Raw genomic sequence first — 23,632 nt, 5'->3', positions numbered from 1 at the left:
ATGTTGAAGAATCACTCAAAAAATTCTGGTATTCGGATCTTTACAAAGCCTAATCGATTAGTCCTTGTCACATACCCAACCTGTCCACCAAGTTTCACCCGAATCCATCCACAACATTTTGAGATATCGTGGTCACAAACAGAGACAGACAAACAGGTGAACACATAACCTCCGTCCAACTTCGGTGGCCGAGGTAACTACAATTATGGACTAGACTACAATACCCAAGTCTTTCACGAACCTGCTGGTCAGGCCTGACATTCGACTGAAAATGATTTGCATAGGAATTTGTCATTTGTTCAGTGTGCCGGTGATAACTCACCACTCTTCGTGAAAGACATTGAGATCTCTCAGGTCCACCAACTCATGTTATCAGATGAGATTTGGCTCATTTAGTCCACCGTGTACAGGACCATATAGTCCACCGTATGCAGGAACATTTAGTCCACCATATACGGGACTATCTCGTCCACCGTGTACAGGACCATCTAGTCCACCGTGTACAGGACCATCGAGTCCACCATATACAGGACCATCAAGTCCACCGTATACAGGACCATTTAGTCCACCACATAAAGGACCATTTGGTCCACCGTATGAAGGACCATTTAGTCCACCATTTAAAGGACCATTTGGTCCACCGTGTACAGGACCATTTAGTCCACCGTATACAGGACCATTTAGTCCGCCGTATACAGGACCATTTAGTCCACCACATAAAGGACCATTTGGTCCACCGTATGAAGGACCATTTAGTCCACCATTTAAAGGACCATTTGGTCCACCGTGTACAGGACCATTTAGTCCACCGTGTACAGGACCATTTAGTCCGCCGTATACAGGACCATTTAGTCCGCCGTATACAGGACCATTTAGTCCACCGTATACAGGAGCATTTAGTCCACCACATAAAGGACCATTTGGTCCACCGTATGAAGGACCATTTAGTCCACCATTTAAAGGACCATTTGGTCCACCGTGTACAGGACCATTTAGTCCACCGTATACAGGACCATTTAGTCCACCGTATACAGGACCATTTAGTCCACCGTATACAGGACCATGCCTACTGTGTAACACTAGTCTGTGTACACGTTACTTGTTTAAACCACAAAACTACACTTCTTTTACACTCGCACACCCCTCTGTTTACATACCTCATACCCCTCTCTTTACACTCCCCAGCCCCATACCCCTCCTTTTATACTCCCACAGCGCTGTTTACATACCCCACACCCCTCGCTTTACACACCCCACACCCCTCGCTTTACACACCCACTCCCCTCGATTTACACACCCACACCTCTCCCTTTACACACCCACACCCCTCCCTTTACACTCCCCACACCCACCCATTTACACACCCCTTTACACACCCCACATCTCTCCCTTTACACTCCCACACCCCTCCCTTCACACACCGCATACCCACCCCCCTCCCCCTTTACACTCACACACCCCTCCCTTCACACATCCCACAGCCCACCCCCTCCCCCTTTACACTCACACACACCCCCCTCCCCCTTTACACTCACACACCCCTCCCTTCACACACCGCATACCCATTACCCACCCCCTCCCCCTTTACACTCACACACCCCTCCCTTCACACACCGCATACCCACTCCTCCATTCTCTCTCTCACAGCATCCACGACTGTGCCGGGTCATTTGTCTAGCCCCGCCGTCCCTCACCATCCCATCCCTCCCTCCCTCTCGTCCTCTCCCCACATCCTCCTTCCGAGCTTCATAACCACCGACTTGCCATGGCGATGCTCGCGTGTTCACTCCCAGCTGTGTGTCCACGTACGCTGCATGTCTCCTTGTCCCTCTCCGTCCATCTAATGGCCACTCCTCTCGTCCTCTGTCAGATGGACACCCAGGTGAGGCCATCGCGCTCACGTCCTCCTTCCCTCGCACGCGCCGTGCACATCATCAACGGGGTTTCTGTGATGATGTGAATGTGATCGGGATTTTGTACTTTCATTATATTATAGTTATAATTATCCGTACTCTTGTATAATACCCATTAATAATACCAGTATTATTTATACCGAATGTGGGGGATCACGGCCGTCGTCAGATGGGGTCGCAGTCTGTTCGAGGTCTGGGAGAATCCCAGTTCCCAGGTTCGAATCTGGGGGGTGTTCCGTTAGCAAGCAGCTTGATATCGCTCGGCAAGCCGCTCGGTAAACGGAGTAAGCGACCAAGAGATGTTTCATGGTGTTAGTAAAATGGTCGCCCTACTCGGATTCAAAAGAATACCACAACCAATGAGACGTTTAGAGGCGAAACCCTCATAATATTATTTATCCTTATTATTTATCATTATTAGGCCTCCCTTATTATTTCTCATAATATTATTATGTTTCTCATAATATTATTTCATACTTTTATTTTTACTTTTCATTCTAATTGTTAAAGATCTTCAAACATAAACAGCCACTCCACCCCCCACACCCAAAACAACCCCTCCCCACCCCCCAACCCCCCACACACACCTTCAAACCACCTCGACACCCAACAACCCCCCCCCCCCCCCCACCCTCCCCTTCCCCCACCCACTCCTCCTCCTCCTCACCACATCGACACCCAACCCCCCCAGGTAGTTTAACCACAAAGGTTTGATGGTGGACTATGTGAGCCCTGTAGAAACCTGTGGTGGACAACGTAAGGATAGGGTAGAGGGTGCAAGACCAGAAATGAGGAGGTAGAGGCCAGAGGGACCACCTACCTATCTGTGATGGTGAAGTGACAGGTAGACTCAGCTTCATCGTGGGAGATTCCAATGATGTTAAAGGTCTTGGTTTCCATGACGACAGGTTGAGCAAGATGTAAGGCGGGAGAGCCAGTCCAGAGGGGACAGCAGTACTCCATGAACCCGTGGACGAATGTCTTGCAGGTGGACAAGAGTTCAGGTGTGCCAAGGAAAGACTTTGTACGATGGAAGATGTCCATTCGACGTCTGGCTTTGGAGACCAACTTTGAAATGTGTGTCCAAGAAAGATCATGGCGGATAGTGAGACCCAGGAGTTTGAACGACTGAACTTCCTTGAGAGGATCGTTAAGTTGACATGATGGTTGCCAGACATAGCCTGCGGTGAGAGATAATGAGAGTGTGATTTGTCAGGTGTTTGAAGTTCGTTTATTGACACTAATCTCCATTTCAGTGTTTGAATCCAGCAATGAGGGGATGAGGAGGTGAATGTTAAAGATCTTTCGGTGTCTTTCACAGATTAGACGTGTTATCGTCGGGCCCGGGACCCTGAATAGATCACAATTTCCTGTCAGTTCAACGTCAGGCCTGGCCAGCCAGTTCGTGAAAGACTTGCGCTGGAGCCATTTCCCCCGGCCGACACCACCAGCAGGTAGAAATAAATGGGAATTTTAAAGAAGAAGAAGTGGAGGCAGAAAAAGAAGAAACAGTGATAGAGGGAAGGAGGTGATAATTATTCACGGAGCTGTCCGTGGTGCTTAACAAGTGTCATCCCGGAAAACTTAGAAACAACAAAGTATGGAAACCTACACTACACCATGACGTCACTATTGAGTGACGTCCCAGCCATTAATGCTGGAATAACCATGTTTGATAACAAAGATGAAATTTAAACTGATTTCCCACATATCGTTAATAAAACTCCTTATTATATAGTAGTAGCTGCGGTACCCGGGGCTGACTGTTACTGTTCTCATCCTCCTGTCATTTTGAAGAGATGAACTTGTGATTTTTTAACACACACACGCACACACACACACACACACATATATATATAGACACACACACACACACACACACACATATATATATATATAGACACACACACACACACACACATATATATATAGACACACACACACACACACACACACATATATATATATATAGACACACACACACACACACATATATATATAGACACACACACACACACACACACACACACACACACACACATATATAGACATACACACACACACACATACTTACACACACACACACACACACACACACACACACATACTTGCACACACACACACACACACATACATACATATGCGCACACACACACACACACACATGTATAGACATACACATGCACACACACACACACAAACACATACAAACACATATGCACGCACACACACACACACACACATAGACATACACACACACACACATACTTACACACACACACACACGCACACACACACACATATGCACACACACACACACACACACACACATATAGACATAGACATGCACACACACACACACATACTTACACACACACACACACACACACACACACATATGCACACACACACACACACACAATATATATAGACATGCACATGCACACACACACACACACACACACACACACACGCATACACACACACATACACACATACATACATAACACACACACACACATACACACATACATACATCACACACACACACACACACACATACATACACACACACACTCACACACATACACACACACTCACATACACACATACATACATAACACACACACACACACACACACACACACACACACATAGACATACACACACACACACACACACATACTTACACACACACACACATACATATGCACACACACACACACACATATAGACATACACATGCACACACACACACACACACACACACACATACATATGCACACACACACACACACAATATATAGACATGCACATGCACACACACACACACACACACACACACACACATACATACATAACACACATACACACACACACACAATATATAGACATGCACATGCACACACACACACACACACACGCACACACACACAATATACATACACACACACACAAACACATGCACACATACATACATAACACACACACACACACATACACACACACACACACACCTCTTGTATGTATACATGTACGATGTAGCACAACCAAATTATACACATCCACGACTGTCTGTTAAAACACCCAGGTATGGACACTCAAAGTGGGGACTGGACGTTGTTTTTGAACAGAGTGAGGAAGCATTGGCATGGTCACGTGGGTCGTTTATTAATTATTAACGTTGTGAAACAGTCACACCAGACAGCACGAGTCTCGAATGTACGAGGCACGTTCAAAAAGTTCTGCGAACATCGAGATACTCATCCCAGGATATGCCCACCCTTTTATTTTTACATACATAAGTATTATAATTAGTAACTTATATATTTACATCTCGATTTACATTTTTCTGGACGTGTCTTCGACTATTGTGAACATTTCGTTCTTAGAAAATTTTGAACACGTCTCGTATACCAACGTACGTTTGGAATTTCAGTAACCACACAACAGATAAATAAATATATATATATATATATATATATATATATATATATATATATATATATATATATATATATATATATATATATATATATATATATATATATACATACAGACTTGGCATTTAATATGGAATATTTTTTTTTTCTTGACTTGGGTTTACTTTCTGAACTCGGTATATCAATCTGGTGAGTTTCTTTTATGCTTTGGTGATTTCTTTGTTAAAAGAACCATGTCACTGATTGTCTGTTGCAGCAAGAAGTCAATAACAGGATTAAATCACAGGTGGCGTGACAAAATGTACGGACAGGTACATTTGACGATTGGCTTCACAATCGGGTATATAAGGGTTGTTGCGTTCTGTATTAGTGGAAAACAACTGCTGCACGTCTACAAAAGTTATTTCCGCTTCCCCTGGAGATGGTCCGTCAACTCGACAATGCTGTTTGTCATTTAGTGGTGGCTTTACGAAATTCCGGCATGAAACAGCGTGCTATTGCTCGGCAGTATGGCATCACTCAAGGTCAGGTGTCAAAGATCCTGAAACGAAATGCTCAGAGGGGTGTCCCTACTCCAATACCGAGGTCAGGATGTCCCCGCAGAACCACAAGGAGGGATGATCGCCAGCTGCACCGGTTAGTCCGCAATGGCCATACCAAGTCAGCTAATCGGCTTAGGGCTGAGTGGCAGCAACTGACAAATGTGCCTGTATCCAGAAGGCTAGTCAACCAACGACTGGTTCAAGCAGGCTATCGTGCCAGGTATCCCCCGAGAAAGCCACGTCTGACCAGACAACACCGCCAGTGCCGATTGCAGTGGGCCAGAGAGCACCATCAATGGCAGCCAGGACACTGGAATCACGTGACCTTCAGTGACGAGTCTAGATGTCTGGTCTATCGTCAAGATGGCCACGTCCGAGTGCGCAGACAAGTGCATGAAGCCCACAACGAAAATTGTATAGTGCCAAGAGTACAAGCTGGAGGTGGTGGGGTGAATGTTTGGGCTGCTTTTCATGCAGGGGGCAAAACTGACCTTGTTGTTCTGAATGGAAAGCTGAACCAGTTCAAGTACAGGGTCATTCTGGAAGAAACATTGCTTCCATTTGCTCGTGCAGCCTTTCGAGGAAACTTTGTCTTCCAAGATGACAATGCACGGCCTCATCGTGCTCGCATGATCCAACACTTTCTTGCTGAACGTCGTGTAGGGCATATGGAGTGGCCTGCCATGTCCCCGGATATGAATCCGATAGAGAACTTGTGGGCAGAATTAACGCGTCAAATCGACAACTTGGACCAGCAGCCTACCTCTGTGCGTGAATTGCAGCAGATTATTGTCACTGCATGGCAAGCAATTCCTGTCCAAACCTTGGCAAATCTCGTAAACAGCATGCCTCGACATGTACGTGCTCTCCTGAATGCTCGTGGGGGTTGCACGAAGTACTGAACTGTAATTTTACTGTCCGTAATCCCAGTCATAATTTAGCTTTTGTTTTTGTTGAAAAAAATTTGGCTAATGTGCAAAATAAAGAGATACTTCTGGAAAACGTACAGCAGTTTAACACAGTACTGTCCATGAATTGAGTTCGATATCAGTTTACATCACTTTCAAGGATCAATTTATTTGCTTCGAAATGTCAAATGTGGTTTTTGTTTCTTTTAAAGGTCACATTAACAAAATCTAGAATAATTTCAACATAATTCCAATGAACTTTTGGTTCTAAGTCATCTTGAAAAGTAAGTTCGCCCCCACAAAAAAATATTCCATATTAAATGCCAAGTCTGTATATATATATATATATATATATATATATATATATATATATATATATATATATATATATATATATATATATATATATATATATATATATATATATATATATACTGAAACGCAAAAGAAACTTACCACCTTTGAAACCTTTAAATATCAACAATAACACTGCGTGTAGTAAATGTGTGAACTTATTTGTGGACAATAGTGTCCTCACTGTCAGACAAAATGGTCACGGATGGTCACTTGAACCTTCAATGGTCACTTCATAGCACAGCTGTTGAACAGCCGTTTTGACTGTCAGTGATTAGCCAAGGGTTACGGGATAATTTTAATGAGCTGCACGTGATGTCTTGATATTGGCTTTAAAAAGGCCAGTGCAAAATGGGCATTTTGACCGAAAAATTTGACCATTTTGACCAACTTCAAAAAGACCGAAAACGCAAAAGAAACTTACCACCTTTGAAACCTTTAAATATCAACAATAACACTGCGTGTAGTAAATGTGTGAACTTATTTGTGGACAATAGTGTCCTTACTGTCAGACAAAACGGTCACGGATGGTCACTTGAACCTTCAATGGTCACTTCATAGCACAGCTGTTGAACAGCCGTTTTGACTGTCAGTGATTAGCCAAGGGGTACGGGATGATTTTAAAGAGCTGCACGTGATGTCTTGATATTGGCTTTAAAAAGGCCAGTGCAAAATGGGCATTTCAATCAACATGCCACGATTGTCAAGGGATCAACGGCAGCGTGCCCTGGGCATGCTGCAAGGCGGACTGAGCTACCGTGAGGTGCCACGGCGCCTGGGCTGTTCACACCAGACGATATCGGCCCTGGTGGACAGAGACACCCTCCACAACTCTGCAGATGACAGACCTCGATCAGGGAGGCCAAGAGTCACCACTGCAAGGCAGGACAGGCAGATGGTCCGAAGTCACCTGCGGGATCGATTCCGTCCAGCATCCCGCACTGCGGCAGAAACTCCGGGGCGTGCAAACCCACGGATCTCCAATGATACTGCACAAAGACGACTGCATGACTATGGCCTGACTGCCAGAAGACCATACAGATGCCCCGTGATGACGGCTGCCCATCGCCGCAACCGACAGAGATGGTGCCAGCAGCATCAGCGGTGGACCTTGGCACAGTGGAACGAGGTCGCTTTCAGCGATGAGTCAAGGTTCTGTGTGGACAGTCCTGATGGGCATGAGCGTGTCTGGAGAAGAACTGGCGAGCGATATGCCGATTGTTGCGTGCGTCAAGCCAACAGGTGGGGTGGCCCAAGTGTGATGGTGTGGGCCGCCATATCAGGCCGGTACAGGACGCCACTGGTGGTTGTGGATGGGAATCTTAACGCCCAGCGGTATGTGGATAACATCCTGCGACATCATCTGCTGCCATTCCTGCTAGACCACCCAGAACTGAGAACCTTTCAGCATGACAACGCTCGTCCCCATGCTGCTCGCTTTACCACTGCATTTCTCCAAGGCGAGAACATCAACATCATGCAGTGGCCTGCGCTCTCCCCTGACCTGAATCCCATAGAGCACCTGTGGGATGAGCTTGGGAGACGCGTAGTTGGCAGGGCCAAGACACGGGCAGAGCTGCTTCAGACATTGAGGACTGAGTGGGACAGAATCCAGCAGCAAATCATCCAAAGACTGGTAGGCAGTATACGCCGATGATGCACTGCCTGTATCCAAAACAATGGTGGCCACACACGCTATTGAAAGGGGACTGACATTGCACCCTGTGCTGTTCTGTACTGTAGAACAAACTGATGAGATGGTGTATCTTGGTCAAAAACTTGACATGTCATCAATAAAATGCCAATGTTTCAATTAGCAATTGATGGTTTGTTTTATTTTGAACTGTTACAATTTTATTACATTTCAAACAAGTGGTAAGTTTCTTTTGCGTTTTCGGTCTTTTTGAAGTTGGTCAAAATGGTCAAAATGGTAAAAAAATTCGGTCAAAATGCCCATTTTGCACTGGCCTTTTTAAAGCCAATATCAAGACATCACGTGCAGCTCATTAAAATCATCCCATACCCCTTGGCTAATCACTGACAGTCAAAACGGCTGTTCAACAGCTGTGCTATGAAGTGACCATTGAAGGTTCAAGTGACCATCCGTGACCGTTTTGTCTGACAGTGAGGACACTATTGTCCACAAATAAGTTCACACATTTACTACACGCAGTGTTATTGTTGATATTTAAAGGTTTCAAAAGTGGTAAGTTTCTTTTGCGTTTCAGTATATATATATATGTATATATATACACAGTATATATATATACATATATATATACATATATATATATACAAAATAATAATAAACAAGTACAGATACATTCAAAGTACACGGCCCCATGCCAAATAATTAAATATGCTGCAGCGCGGCATTGCCGGGGCGCCTCAGGCGCCCGGCAATACCGCAGTGCAGCTCATTGAGGCTGCATTGGGAGGGAGAGGTGTACACTAATTGATTGATTAATTGTATAATTAAAATCAATAAAAGATTATCACAAAATATTTTCATAATCAATTGGCTAATCGCATAACTAAACCACTAGTGCTTCATCCGAAGATGTATCTTTTAGAAATTTAATTAAATAAGTCATTTATAAAAAATTAAATAATTAATTGATTACTCAATAAATAATTAATCGATTAATCAATAAATAATTAATAGATGAAATGATTAATCAATAAATCAAAAATATCCTTGATAGCCACATCACTTGGTCACTCATGTCCAAATATTAGCTTCCCAGCTCAAAAGGTGCCTGAGATATTGGCCAAATGAGAAAGAAAATAAATAAATGATTAATAATGAAAATAAATAAATAATAATCATAAAAAAAATAAATTATTAATCAATTTGGTCAGAGAACACATAAACTACCACTATTTCATCAGAATCTGTAACTTAAAAAAAAAAAATTTTTTTGTCATTAATCGAATAATTAAATAATTAATCGATTAATTGATTAATTAATAAATCAAAAATATCCTTTGCAGCCAAATCACCTGGTCATTGGCATGTCCAAATATCAGCTTCCTAACTCAAAAGGTGCCTGAGTTAATGGTCAGAAGAGAAAGGAAATTTGATTAATTAAATAAGTACTTAATTAATCGCTAATAATTAAATAACTCCTCAATTTATTGATTAATCAAAAAAAATAAATAGCGTTTTTGACAAAGGACTTGCTCACTACTGTGCCGAAATTTTAGCTTCCTAGCTCAAAGGATGGCTGAGATATCGTCCGGACAACCAAGAAAGAAAGAAAACAAGAAAGAAAACAAACAACCAAGAAAGAAAGAAAACAAGAAAGAAAACAAGTACACATACATTCAAAGTACACCGCCCCCATGCCAAATAATTAAATATCCTACAGAGCTGCATTGCCGGGGCGCCTCTGGCGCCCGGCAATACCGCAGTGCAGCTCATTGAGGCTGCATTGGGAGGGAGAGGTGTACGCTAATTGATTGATTAATTGTATAATTAAAATCAATAAAAGATTACCACAAAATATTTTCATAATCAATTGGCTAATAGCATAACTAAACCACTAGTGCTTCATCCGAAGATGTATCTTTCAGAAATTTAATTAAATAAGTCATTAATAAAAAATTAAATAATTCATTGATTACTCAATAAATAATTAATCGATTAATCAATAAATAATTAATCGATTAAATGATTAATCAATAAATCAAAAATATCCTTGATAGCCACATCACTTGGTCACTCATGTCCAATATTAGCTTCCCAGCTCAAAAGGTGCCTGAGATATTGGCCAAATGAGAAAGAAAATAAATAAATGATTAATAATGAAAATAAATAAATAATAATCATAAAAAAAGTAAATTATTAATCAATTTGGTCAGAGAACACATAAACTACCACTATTTCATCAGAATCTGTAACTTAAAAAAAAAAAAAAAGTTTTTGTCATTAATCGAATAATTAAATAATTAATCGATTAATTGATTAATTAATAAATCAAAAATATCCTTTGCAGCCAAATCACCTGGTCATTGGCATGTCCAAATATCAGCTTCCTAACTCAAAAGGTGCCTGAGTTAATGGTCAGAAGAGAAAGGAAATTTGATTAATTAAATAAGTACTTAATTAATCGCTAATAATTAAATAACTCCTCAATTTATTGATTAATCAAAAAAATAATAATACCGTTTTTGAGAAAGGACTTGCTCACTCTTGTGCCGAAATTTCAGCTTCCTAGCTCAAAGGATGGCTGAGATATCGCCCGGACAAACAAGAAAGAAAGAAAACAAGAAAGAAAACAAACAAGTACACATACATTCAAAGTACACCGCCCCATGCCAAATAATTAAATATGCTGCAGCGCGGCATTGCCGGGGCGCCTCCGGCGCCCGGCAATACCGCAGTGCAGCTCATTGAGGCTGCATTGGGAGGGAGAGGTGTACACTAATTGATTGATTAATTGTATAATTAAAATCAATAAAAGATTATCACAAAATATTTTCATAATCAATTGGCTAATCGCATAACTAAACCACTAGTGCTTCATCTGAAGATGTATCTTTTAGAAATTTAATTAAATAAGTCATTTATAAAAAATTAAATAATTAATTGATTACTCAATAAATAATTAATCGATTAATCAATAAATACTTAATAGATGAAATGATTAATCAATAAATCAAAAATATCCTTGATAGCCACATCACTTGGTCACTCATGTCCAAATATTAGCTTCCCAGCTCAAAAGGTGCCTGAGATATTGGCCAAATGAGAAAGAAAATAAATAAATGATTAATAATGAAAATAAATAAATAATAATCATAAAAAAAGTAAATTATTAATCAATTTGGTCAGAGAACACATAAACTACCACTATTTCATCAGAATCTGTAACTTAAAAAAAAAAAATTTTTTTGTCATTAATCGAATAATTAAATAATTAATCGATTAATTGATTAATTAATAAATCAAAAATATCCTTTGCAGCCAAATCACCTGGTCATTGGCATGTCCAAATATCAGCTTCCTAACTGAAAAGGTGCCTGAGTTAATAATGGTCAGAAGAGAAATGAAATTTAATTAATTAAATAAGTACTTAATTAAACGCTAATAATTAAATAACTCCTCAATTAATTGATTATTCAAAAAACAAAAAATACCGTATTTGACAAAGGACTTGCTCACTACTGTGCCGAAATTTCAGCTTCCTAGCTCAAAGGATGGCTGAGATATCGCCCGGACAACCAAGAAAACAAACAACCAGAGTGAAAACTGAGTACTCTCTTTCAGCGTGCGTCACTGCAGAGCCCCCTTTGGTGCCCGGCAATGACGATTTGCAATGCCTGGAGATGGCATAGGAAAGGAGCGGTGTACAACAAGCAAGAAAGAAACCAGAGTGAAAACTGAGTACTCTCTTTCAGCGTGCGTCACTGCCGAGCCCCCTTTGGTGCCCGGCAATGACGATTTGCAATGCCTGGAGATGGCATAGGAAAGGAGCGGTGTAAAGTTAATCGTTTAACAAACAGCAAGCAGGAAGAAAAGAGAATTTGCTTGGTAATGTGTGCCCAGTACCAGTGTTTTGTTCAAAGTGCAGGCGATACTTCACCAACTCATCCTGAGAGACAACATGGGATATTTAACGTTCACCTACTAATGCTAGCAGACTGTACACCTGAGGGACAGCGCACCTTGTAATGCAGCATCCTATCCACGGAACTCAGTTTCCAACTCGCCCTATTCGACAGTTTATAGCCGGATCAGGAATCAAACCAAGACTAGACAGCTCAAAGATAAGTACAGCTAGCTGCTTCTGCACCATCCTGTTGGGATGAAAATAAAATATATTCTACCTTAATGTACGGGAGATAATCGTATTGTTATGTGGAGGGTATTGGGGTTGGGGGGGGGGTTCATAGTTGGAGTGAGTTAAAAATAGTATGGACCTTGTGCTCAAGTAGGTTAGATTTGCACTAGGGACACGTTCGGGTTAAGTTGTGCACCGAGAAGGCAATGACCCTCCATCATCATAGAGTATAGGGTAGGTACGTCTTGTGTAGACCTCCTGTATAGGCGAGGTGAAGGACTTGAGGTAAGTGAAAATGAGCAAGTAGAAGCACTACGGGCAGGGCTTGGGGAATTCCCCACTTGCCGCTTCATGGAGAACCGCGCACTCAGCGGTAGGTAAGCTACAGAGGGCCCTGTAATGAATGCACGACGCTCTTGCGGAGATGCCACCTCGCGCAGCGCCATGGGCAATTGCAGGACCAGCCACGTCCCACATGATGGAAGGTGGGCCCAAGGGTTTAAAAGCTGCTTCTGTGCTGCAGATATCATCTGTATTCTGGTAGCTTGGCCCATGAGCATTGGGCTCTCTGCCCGGACTCTACGGAGAAACCAATTCACTTACCGAAGTCCCCGCCCATCCCCTTTGTTACGTAAGTCAGTGTGTTGGTGCCATTAGTGGGTTTTAGTTTCCTGCTGTATTAAGTACGTGTGCTCCCTTGTTAGTTGTCTTTTGAGTGCCAGGTTTGTCCGTGTATTTATTATTAGCATCTCATCTTCTCTCCCGTATTTATCTTTTAATAAACCATTTTATCTACAAGATTCGTGTTCTCGCTTTCCTGGGCGTGGGAAAACCACCTGGTTCGAAATGCACCTACCTTGGGGAATATTAAATTGTAACAGGCATTCCCACCATTACATTGTGGCTAGATAAGCAAGTGCTGTCCATTCGCAGTAGCTTGCAGTATCGTTTGGGCAATCGCAGAGGATTTAGACCTCCGGCGCAGAGGGTCTGCATTAGCGGAGCCCCTGACGTGACAGTATTTTACTCACTTCAACACCTTCAGTGAATGACTGAACGTGGGTATTATTTATTATTTGGAAAACTGTGCATTTACGTTCAGGGAAGCAACATTTGAAACAGAAAATAGTAACAGATCTTGTCTTAATTTATGCACCAATTTTGACAAATTTTATATATATATATATATATATATATATATATATATATATATATATATATATATATATATATATATATATATATATACATATATATTGTAACGATTTTGAGAAGTGTAACGGGTTTTGAGAAGTGTAACGGGTTTTGAGGAGTGTAACAATTTTGGAGGAAGGGTAACGGATGTGAAGAGTATGGTTTTGGTATGGTAACATCCTGGTAATGTAAATAATGGTCGCAGCCGTCCTCCTAATTAATTTCATAGAACATACACGCAGGTCACGATATATCTTTTAAATAGTGTATTTCCTTATTCCATGTAGGCTAAGTATGTGTTTTCCACTTGATTGACTTTGCATTGTATCAAACAAAATAAGCGTAGGCCCTATTCAATTTCCCCAGAACCTCCCTTCCATTTGCCTTCCGCATTTTGGTCGGTTTTTCTCTTCAACCACCATTGGCCACGAGGTAAGGTTGGAGAAGAAAGGCGTGTCTCCACCTCGTCAGAAGAGGGCAGGAGTGAACCGGCCCTAACAGCCAATCAACACCGCGGTGAGTGACCCGGTAGGCGTGCCCTCGGAGCCGGCGGCTTAATTCCGCCGGAGGTGATAAAAGCGAATGTAAGGAACTGCTTTAAGGAGAGGCCTTGAGAGATACGCTGGGGGATGACCTGGAAGAGGAGCGCAATCCACCGCAAGCCCTACCTACCTGCCTGCAATATCCCCTGTCGTTGGAGAGACGCGCTGAACGGAGGGAGACGGCTCCACCCCAGGAAGAGGAGCAGGTGTGCCGAGCCAGCGCGTGACGGCCGCGGATACGCGACGGAGGTTTTCCCGCCAAAACCGCGAGGGGTTGAAAGCTGCTGCCTCCGACCTTGCCTTCCTCTCAAGCAATCAACCTCGAGCCATTACCTGCCTGCAATATCCACCGTGTGAGTGTGAACGTCCTGTCCTACTCGTTTGTCTTGGGGATTAAGTAAATGAAATAGAATAAGTTAACAATGCACTGTGTGACTGCTCTTTTCCATCTATTGCTGTAAATAATATTGGTCGCTCTAAAATATTGCTTGTGTGTGTATAATAAATCTGTTCTTCCTCCAAACTCTGTCTTTCTTCTCTCTTCTTCTCTTTCGGTCGCTTTAGAGGTTTCCCAATTGAATATCTGTAGCGCGATTAGTCAACGTTCGGGTGGAATCGGGTTCTAATCGGGGAGTAACTGTTCGGACGCGGTTAAATACACCACCGCTCGGTAAAATAACATCCAAAAAACCGTGTCCGTAACAATTGGTGTCGAGGAGTCGGATTCGGACCCGGGACTAAATTTGTTAGGCCCAAATTTAAAAAAAAAAATTTTTGGTCAAAATTACGAGCTGCCGAAATTGTGTTGTTTTATAAAACCCGAATTTTGAGATCGCGCCATGGACAATCAAGGCGATCGGATGTCGGTGGGGGAGATAGACGGGTTAAGGGTAACCCAGGAACCAGGGGAAATGTATGTGGAAGAAAGGGAGGAGGAGAGCAATGAGGAGGCGGTTGAGGGGGTGTCAGACGCGCAAAATGGCGCTCTCGCGCACGTGGTATCAGACGCACAAAGGGGCGGCTCGCACGAGCGCGGGGTAGCCGCGCCCGCTGCGCAAATAGCGGGAATTGATGTGCGGGACCTCATGGCGCAGATTAATGCAACCATACTAATGGCAAATATGGGGCTAGAAGCAAAAATGGATGCTCAGAGTGAGCGATTAGAGGGCCAAATGGGGGGCCAAATGGGGGAAATGAGGGGAAAAATGGGGGAAATGGGGGAACGGCTAGAAGCTAAATTTGAGGGGTTAGACAATAATTTTAAGGAGTTAGACAAGAAATTTGAGGGGTTAGACAATGGGATAGAAGGAGTGAAACATGGGTTAACGGGGGTGGAAAACAGAATGGCTGCCCAGGAGAATCAGTTAGAGGGGGTGAAAAATGGGCTAATGGGGTTAGAAAATAGGATGGAGGACAAATTGCGGGAAATAGGGGAACAATCCGCCCGGGAAATCGAACAGATGGGGAACCAGATGGAGGAGGTGAAGGAGGAGATACGACGAGGTGTAAGTGAGGAGGTCTCTGGGCTACGCGAGGAGGTAAAGCGAGGCGAAAAGCGTATGGAGAAAGAGGTGAGAAATAATACGGTTAGGTTACAGGGGGGAATAGAGAGTCTGACGAAGGGAGTAGAACAGCTGACAGTCGGACAAAGGGAACTAGCGGACCAAGTGGAAAAGAACACTGCAATCATCGGGGGTTTAAAAGCGACACAAAAAGACATAAAAAATGAATTAATAGCGACACAAAAGGAATGTCAAATGGTACATGAGGGGTTGACGAAGAAGTTGGAAGAGGTGACAGAAGCAATGGAGACGAAGGACCGGGAGGTAAGGACGCACGTAGAAACGGTTAAGGTGGCGTTAGAGGAAGAAATAGAGGGGGCGCACCGGGAGATGAAGGAGGTAAAGGAAAAATTAGAGGAGGTGGAAGAAGGGGTGAGTGAAATTAAGAAGGGACGGACAGAAACTAAGAGGGAGATAAAGGAGGAAGTCATGGAATATGTACAAGGTCTGTGTTCAAATCATGATGTGATGCTCACTAACCAAATAAAGAGTTTGCAGGTGGCAAAGGAGGTGCGGGGACGAGGTGCCAAGGTGAGTGGCAATGTACATGATGTGAGGGGAGATTCAGTCGGCTTGGGGATTGGTTTGGATCCGGGTGTTCGTGAAAGGCCGTTGGTGAAGTGTGTGGCAGGTCAGGTGTGCGAAAAAAGAGGTGTGCGAGAATGTCCGACCATGGGGTGTGTGAGGAAAAAGTGCACGCCGAGGAGTGAGTGTGCCGTCAGGAGTGAGCCGGTCGGAGCGCGTGTGCGAGGGGGTACATGGAAGCGCGGTGTGGTGAGTGTTACGGAGGAAGTAACGAGAGAGTGTACACCTGTGGTGAGTGTTACAGAGGATGTAACGAGAGAGTGTACACCTGTGGTGAGTGTTACGGAGGAAGTAACGAGAGAGTGTACACCTGTGGTGAGTGTTACAGAGGATGTAACGAGAAAGTGTACACCTGTAGTGAGTGTTACGGAGGAAGTAATGAGAGAGTGTACACCTGTGGTGAGTGTTACAGAGGGTGTAACGGGAGAGTGTGCGCGAGAAAGGTGTGTAACGGACGGGTGCATGAGGAAAGAGTGTGCCGTCGAAAGTAAGGGTGAGTGCGCTGTCAAGAATGGAGGTGAGAGTATTGAGAGTGACAAGGAGAGTGAGTTGGTTGTGACAGGTGAGCGAGGATGTACACCTGGGATGGAAGGATGCACACCTGGAATGGTAGAGCGTGTGTGGGAAGGCACATTTGAGTTGGTAGTGAGGCACGTGGTTGGGTGTGCGAATGAGAGCACACCTGTGATTGTCACAGAGGAGGTGACCGAGGAGGGGGCGCGAAGCGGTGTATTGGTGAGGTGTGCGAGCAACGAATGTGTGCCAAAGTGTTCGGTGGTCAGGTGTGTGACCAAGTCGGTGAGCGGAGTGAGTGTACCGAGGTGTGAAAGAAAAGGTACGAGGAGAATGGGAACGGCTGCATGTATGAGCAAGAAAGAGGTAGCGTATGCATGTAAGCCTGCAGGTGAAGCGTCGACGGTAACCGGGTTAAAGGTTAGGTCGACTTTTAGCCGGATCGGGCCCTCGGTGCGTGCCGGGCTTCGCGTGCCGCGAGAACCAGCGGAGATCCGAGCCACGGCGGGTTCGAAAGGACCGCCGTGCGCGATCCACGCTGGGCCTCGCGTGGAGCGGCCGCGTCCGGGCTCCACAAGGCGGAGCGGGCAGCTCGATAGGAAGGGTCGTCATGGCGACCACTTTCTATTGAGACGTGCCGGCAGGTCGAGATCGAGACATTGGATGGCTCCACGCCGAAGTGGTGCATGGGATCTCGGCCCGGGTAAGCCTCCGTCCCTGCCCCGAATGCGGGACGTATCCAGCCGCTGGCACAAAACGACCCGCGTTCATTGCTCGGCTGTACGAAGCCGGGCTGTAGATGTGAATTGGCGCACCGAGAGGATGTAATAAGTAGACGGGTGATGGTGATAGTGATAGTGATTTAAAACGAAATTTAGAAAAGTGAATGGAATTGGCAGTAAATGGAAAATTTTTGAATTGTTGGATTTGGACGAGCGAAATTGGTAGTGAGAGACCCCCGATGTGGTGGGATGGCAAATCCACCATCCCTCACAGGGGGGGGGGGCAAAGGAGCAATAGATTATGGGGTGTATGGCAGTGAAAACTAGCCCGGGTGGGTTAGGTTATATTGATAGGGCTCTAGAAGATGACAGTAGGTAACGTTAAGTTTAGTTAGTGACTGATACCTGTAGTGGGGACGCAGGTAGATTAGTGTGGATTATAATGACGTGGGAGCGCAATAGTTTAAAGGGACGACTGGGAAGCGCAAGTTTCAGAGGGGAGTAGTTAGCTGAGATGATGCCGTGTGTGTGAGGATTGAACAGGTGAGAATGGAACAGGTGTGATTGCACAGGTGTGCAACTGAACAGGTGTGTGGAGCAGTGTATGAGGGAGTAGTGGTGATTGCGTGTTGTGTTGACCAAATGGTCCAGGAAGAAAGGAGGGTGCAGGTGGCACCAGGTGAGATTGCACAGGTGTGCAACGACAGGTGAATGGAGGACAGGTGTATGGAATAAATGGTATGGAGTATTGGCCAATGGATGGTCGTGGAGTGGGTATGGTGGAAATTGTGGAGTGGAGTGGATGGTGCGAAGGTGTGAATGGGGGAAGAGTGGACCCCCATCACGGATACCCGGGGCGGGTAGTGAAGTGTTAGGTAGAGGGTACAGGTAAATTGTGGTTGGATATTGGCATCTGTGGTGCGGGTGACAGAATGGTATGTGGATGGGTGCGTTAGTGTTGTGGAAATGGCTGGGCGTGTAGCCTGTTAGTGTGTGTAGTTGGTTTGGGCACTCCACCACTGTGAGGATGTCGGCCAGGTGAGGCCGCAGGTGGGCTCTGGGAGCCGGTAGTAGTTGTTGTGGATGGGGCCCGAGGATCCGGAGGACGGACCCGGGTAGCCCAGTGCCAGAGGGCACCAGTGGGGTGACAGATCCAAGAGGGGTCTTCCCCAGTTAGTTAGGTTAGGGTGAGGAGCAGGTAAGCTCGGGTGGCAACTACAGTGGTGGAGGTGTGCAGGTGGGTAGACCTGTTGGGAGAGGTACACGTCGCAGCCCAGAAATTGTGCTAGAGCACCGGGAGATGAATCGGGGGAGTGAGACCCCAAATTGAGGAGCACCACAGTTTGGCCAATGGGAATTGGTTATTAGAACCCATAGTGTAAGTTGGCCAATGAATTGGCAGGGAAAGACCCCGGGTAGTGTAAAGTGTGTTAAAATCATTTAGAGGATAGTTAGGATGAAGGATCTCCTCACACCATCTGCATCCACTCACCTGAGGTGACAGGTACTCCACACCATGCCATGTTTGATTATTTTTTACTGTGCAAATGTTTGGGTTGTGAGACGCATCATGACGTGGGTGTGACATTGTGCGTAATTCCATCTCTCCCTCCTTTTGAGGATTGATGATGAATTGATGATGGCAAATTTTGAAGTAGAGGGATTGTGGTGACGAATTTGGTATAAGGGAAATATGGGGAAGACGTGACAGTAGTGACGAATTTGTAAATGGGTAGATTTTGTAAATATGGGGTAAGAGCAAGGGTAGTGTAGGTGACAGGGGGGTGACGTACGGTAGGGACGAGCTTTCTCACTTCGCCCTCCGTACGCATTTCACCTTGCATTGCCTTGTTTGACGTGTACCCTTGTGACCTTACCCCTCGCTCAATTGTCTTTCTTTTGTCTCCCACATGACCTGTGCGCCATTGGGTGCCGAGGGGAGCGTGCGTGAGGTGGCCATTGTGCGCCCGAGATTCCCAGAACCAGCACGCATTGCGTTGATGTACCACTTTATGGACCGCTGTTCGGCGGCCAAGTACCACTTGATGGACCCCAGGTTCTGGGGCAGAGCACCTCTGTTGGAGACCGGCCATAGTGGCCAGGGAATCTTGCTTGCGGACCTCGGTAAGGTGGCACCTATGCCAAACAGGTGGACCACCCTTAGTTGGCCCCTGAGGCCCTAAATAATAATAAAAAACGAACACAAGTTGTGCTTTTTATTATGTCCAAATAGGCCGCATGAAGCCAGAAGACGTCAGGAAGAACATCGGCCCAGCAGACAAGGAGAAGACCACCACCAGTTGTTTTGTTGTGTTTATTATGAGCCATGGTGACTGCGCACCGAGTGGTGCTTTGTGGTGCTTGTGGTGCTTTTGGTGCTTTTGGGTGCTTTGGTGGTATTGGTACTGGTGCATCGATGCAATGCGTGCTGTCTCCTCCCTCCCAACAGGAATTTCTTTCTCTTGTTCCCTAAAAAAAGAAAAGAAAAAAACACACAGGTCCTGGGTTGCGTTGTAAATAAGAAATCACGACATTGTAAATAATGCTCCCCACCGTAAATGTATAGTTTCAGAATAATTCCGTAATTCGGTTAGCTGTGGGCTTGAGTCTGTTAGACAGGATGCAATGCAATAGGGGGACATACTTATTTGTGTTTTAAAATTGTCACACTCAGGGTCAGGTTAATTGTAGAGGGAATTACACCTACATGTCACACTCAGTTAAGTCTAGTAGGCCCGAGGACGTGCCTGAAGAAAGGAGGGTGCAGTGTAACGATTTTGAGAAGTGTAACGGGTTTTGAGAAGTGTAACGGGTTTTGAGGAGTGTAACAATTTTGGAGGAAGGGTAACGGATGTGAAGAGTATGGTTTTGGTATGGTAACATCCTGGTAATGTAAATAATGGTCGCAGCCGTCCTCCTAATTAATTTCATAGAACATACACGCAGGTCACGATATATCTTTTAAATAGTGTATTTCCTTATTCCATGTAGGCTAAGTATGTGTTTTCCACTTGATTGACTTTGCATTGTATCAAACAAAATAAGCGTAGGCCCTATTCAATTTCCCCAGAACCTCCCTTCCATTTGCCTTCCGCATTTTGGTCGGTTTTTCTCTTCAACCACCATTGGCCACGAGGTAAGGTTGGAGAAGAAAGGCGTGTCTCCACCTCGTCAGAAGAGGGCAGGAGTGAACCGGCCCTAACAGCCAATCAACACCGCGGTGAGTGACCCGGTAGGCGTGCCCTCGGAGCCGGCGGCTTAATTCCGCCGGAGGTGATAAAAGCGAATGTAAGGAACTGCTTTAAGGAGAGGCCTTGAGAGATACGCTGGGGGATGACCTGGAAGAGGAGCGCAATCCACCGCAAGCCCTACCTACCTGCCTGCAATATCCCCTGTCGTTGGAGAGACGCGCTGAACGGAGGGAGACGGCTCCACCCCAGGAAGAGGAGCAGGTGTGCCGAGCCAGCGCGTGACGGCCGCGGATACGCGACGGAGGTTTTCCCGCCAAAACCGCGAGGGGTTGAAAGCTGCTGCCTCCGACCTTGCCTTCCTCTCAAGCAATCAACCTCGAGCCATTACCTGCCTGCAATATCCACCGTGTGAGTGTGAACGTCCTGTCCTACTCGTTTGTCTTGGGGATTAAGTAAATGAAATAGAATAAGTTAACAATGCACTGTGTGACTGCTCTTTTCCATCTATTGCTGTAAATAATATTGGTCGCTCTAAAATATTGCTTGTGTGTGTATAATAAATCTGTTCTTCCTCCAAACTCTGTCTTTCTTCTCTCTTCTTCTCTTTCGGTCGCTTTAGAGGTTTCCCAATTGAATATCTGTAGCGCGATTAGTCAACGTTCGGGTGGAATCGGGTTCTAATCGGGGAGTAACTGTTCGGACGCGGTTAAATACACCACCGCTCGGTAAAATAACATCCAAAAAACCGTGTCCGTAACAATATATATATATATATATATATATATACATACAGTCACGTGAAAAAGTAAGTACACCCATGTAAAGTTTTGACTTTTTCAACATATTTCAACATACAGCTATTTGATCTTCATTTCAACAATATTGACAGATAAAGGTGATATAATATAACAAATATCATGAAACATTTACATTTTGTCGTCCATTGTATAATTTAAATAAACATAAATGCAAATTTCACACGTGGAAAAAGAAAGTACACCCTTGGCTCTAATATGTGGTATTGCCCCCTTTGGCAGAAACAACCTCAAGTAGGCGTTTCTTATAACTGTCTACCAGTCTCTGACATCGACTGGGAGAAATTTTTGCCCACTCCTCCATGCAGAATTCTTTCAGCTGTGCGATGTTTGAGGGGTTTCTTGCATGCTCAGCTCGTTTCACATCCCCCACAACATCTCGATGGGATTTAGATCCGGGCTTTGCTTGGCCATTCCAGAACCCTCCATTTCTTTCTTTTCAGCCATTCCTTGGTGGATTTACTGGTATGTTTGGGGTCATTGCCATGCTGCAAGGTCCACCTTCGGTTGAGCTTCAACTTTCCGACAGATGGCCTCACATTTTCCTCAAGCACCCTCTGGTACAATGAAGAATTCATAGTGGATTATATGATGGTGAGCTGCCCAGGCCCTGATGCAGCAAAGCTGCCCCAAACCACAATATTTCCACCACCATGCTTTACAGTTGGTATCAGGTTCTTGTGGTCAAATGCTGTCTTTGGTTTTTGCCAAACATGTCTTCTGGTACTGTGGCCAAATAGCTCTACCTTTGACTCATCTGTCCAGATCACATTGTTCCAGAAGTGCTGGTCTTTGCCTCGGTGTTCATTGGCAAACTTTAGTCTTGCCCTGATGTTCTTTCTGGACAGCAAAGGTTTCCCCCTGGCACGCCTCCCATGTAGATCAAATTTGTGCACCCTCTTTCTCATGGTAGACTCGTGCACTTTGACATCAACAGTGGCAAGAGCTACCTGTAGGTCCCGTGATGACATTCTGGGGTTCTTAGAGACTTCTTTCAGCATCTTGCGGTCTGCTCTCGGGCTGAACTTGCTGGGACGGCCTGGCCTGAACAAGTTGGCAGTTGTTTGGAATCTTCTCCACTTGTAGATGATCTTCCGGACAGTCGAATGATTGATTTCAAATTGTTTGGAGATCTTTTTAAATCCCTTCCCAGACTCGTAGGCATCTATAACCTTCTTTCTGAAGGCCTCAGAGAGCTCTTTTGATCTAGGCATGGTGACGCCGCACACTTAAACAACAAAGAGCAAACCAAACTAAATGTCAGGTTTAAATAAGACAGGTTCCTCCAAGATCCTCTCTAACGATGTTCTAATCATTTGCACCCGAGCTGGTGCACCTGATTCTAATTTTAGGTATTCGAAGTAGTGATAAATGTAGGGGTGTACTTACTTTTTCCACATGCGACATTTGCATTTATGTTTATTTAAATTATACAATGGACTACAAAATGTAAATGTTTCATGATATTTGTTATATTATATCACCTTTATCTATCGATATTGTTGAAATGAAGATCAAATCGCTGTACGTTGAAATATGTTGAAAAAGTGAAAACTTTACAT

General features: G+C 44.5%; 2 protein-coding genes across 3 annotated transcripts in view; one reads left to right on the top strand and one right to left on the bottom strand.

The window, feature by feature from the left end:
• The window catches only part of LOC137438259 (ankyrin repeat and MYND domain-containing protein 2), an 821,307-nt gene that overhangs the window by 723,915 nt on the left and 73,760 nt on the right, over positions 1–23,632 (bottom strand). The window lies entirely within an intron of this gene.
• The window catches only part of TMIE (transmembrane inner ear), a 28,299-nt gene continuing 6,428 nt past the window's right edge, over positions 1,762–23,632 (top strand). Inside the window, exon 1 of the mRNA XM_068099585.2 lies at positions 1,762–1,882. Coding sequence (XP_067955686.1) covers positions 1,766–1,882 — 117 coding nt within the window. The 5' untranslated portion in view covers positions 1,762–1,765. The remainder of the gene's footprint in view (positions 1,883–23,632) is intronic.

Source organism: Myxine glutinosa, chromosome 12, assembly GCF_964187855.1.
Source record: "Myxine glutinosa chromosome 12, kmMyxGlut1.1, whole genome shotgun sequence".
In the NCBI taxonomy this organism is placed as follows: Eukaryota; Metazoa; Chordata; class Myxini; order Myxiniformes; family Myxinidae; genus Myxine; species Myxine glutinosa.
Note: the sequence above shows the minus strand (reverse complement) of the source record. Positions and strands in the feature narration are given on the sequence as shown.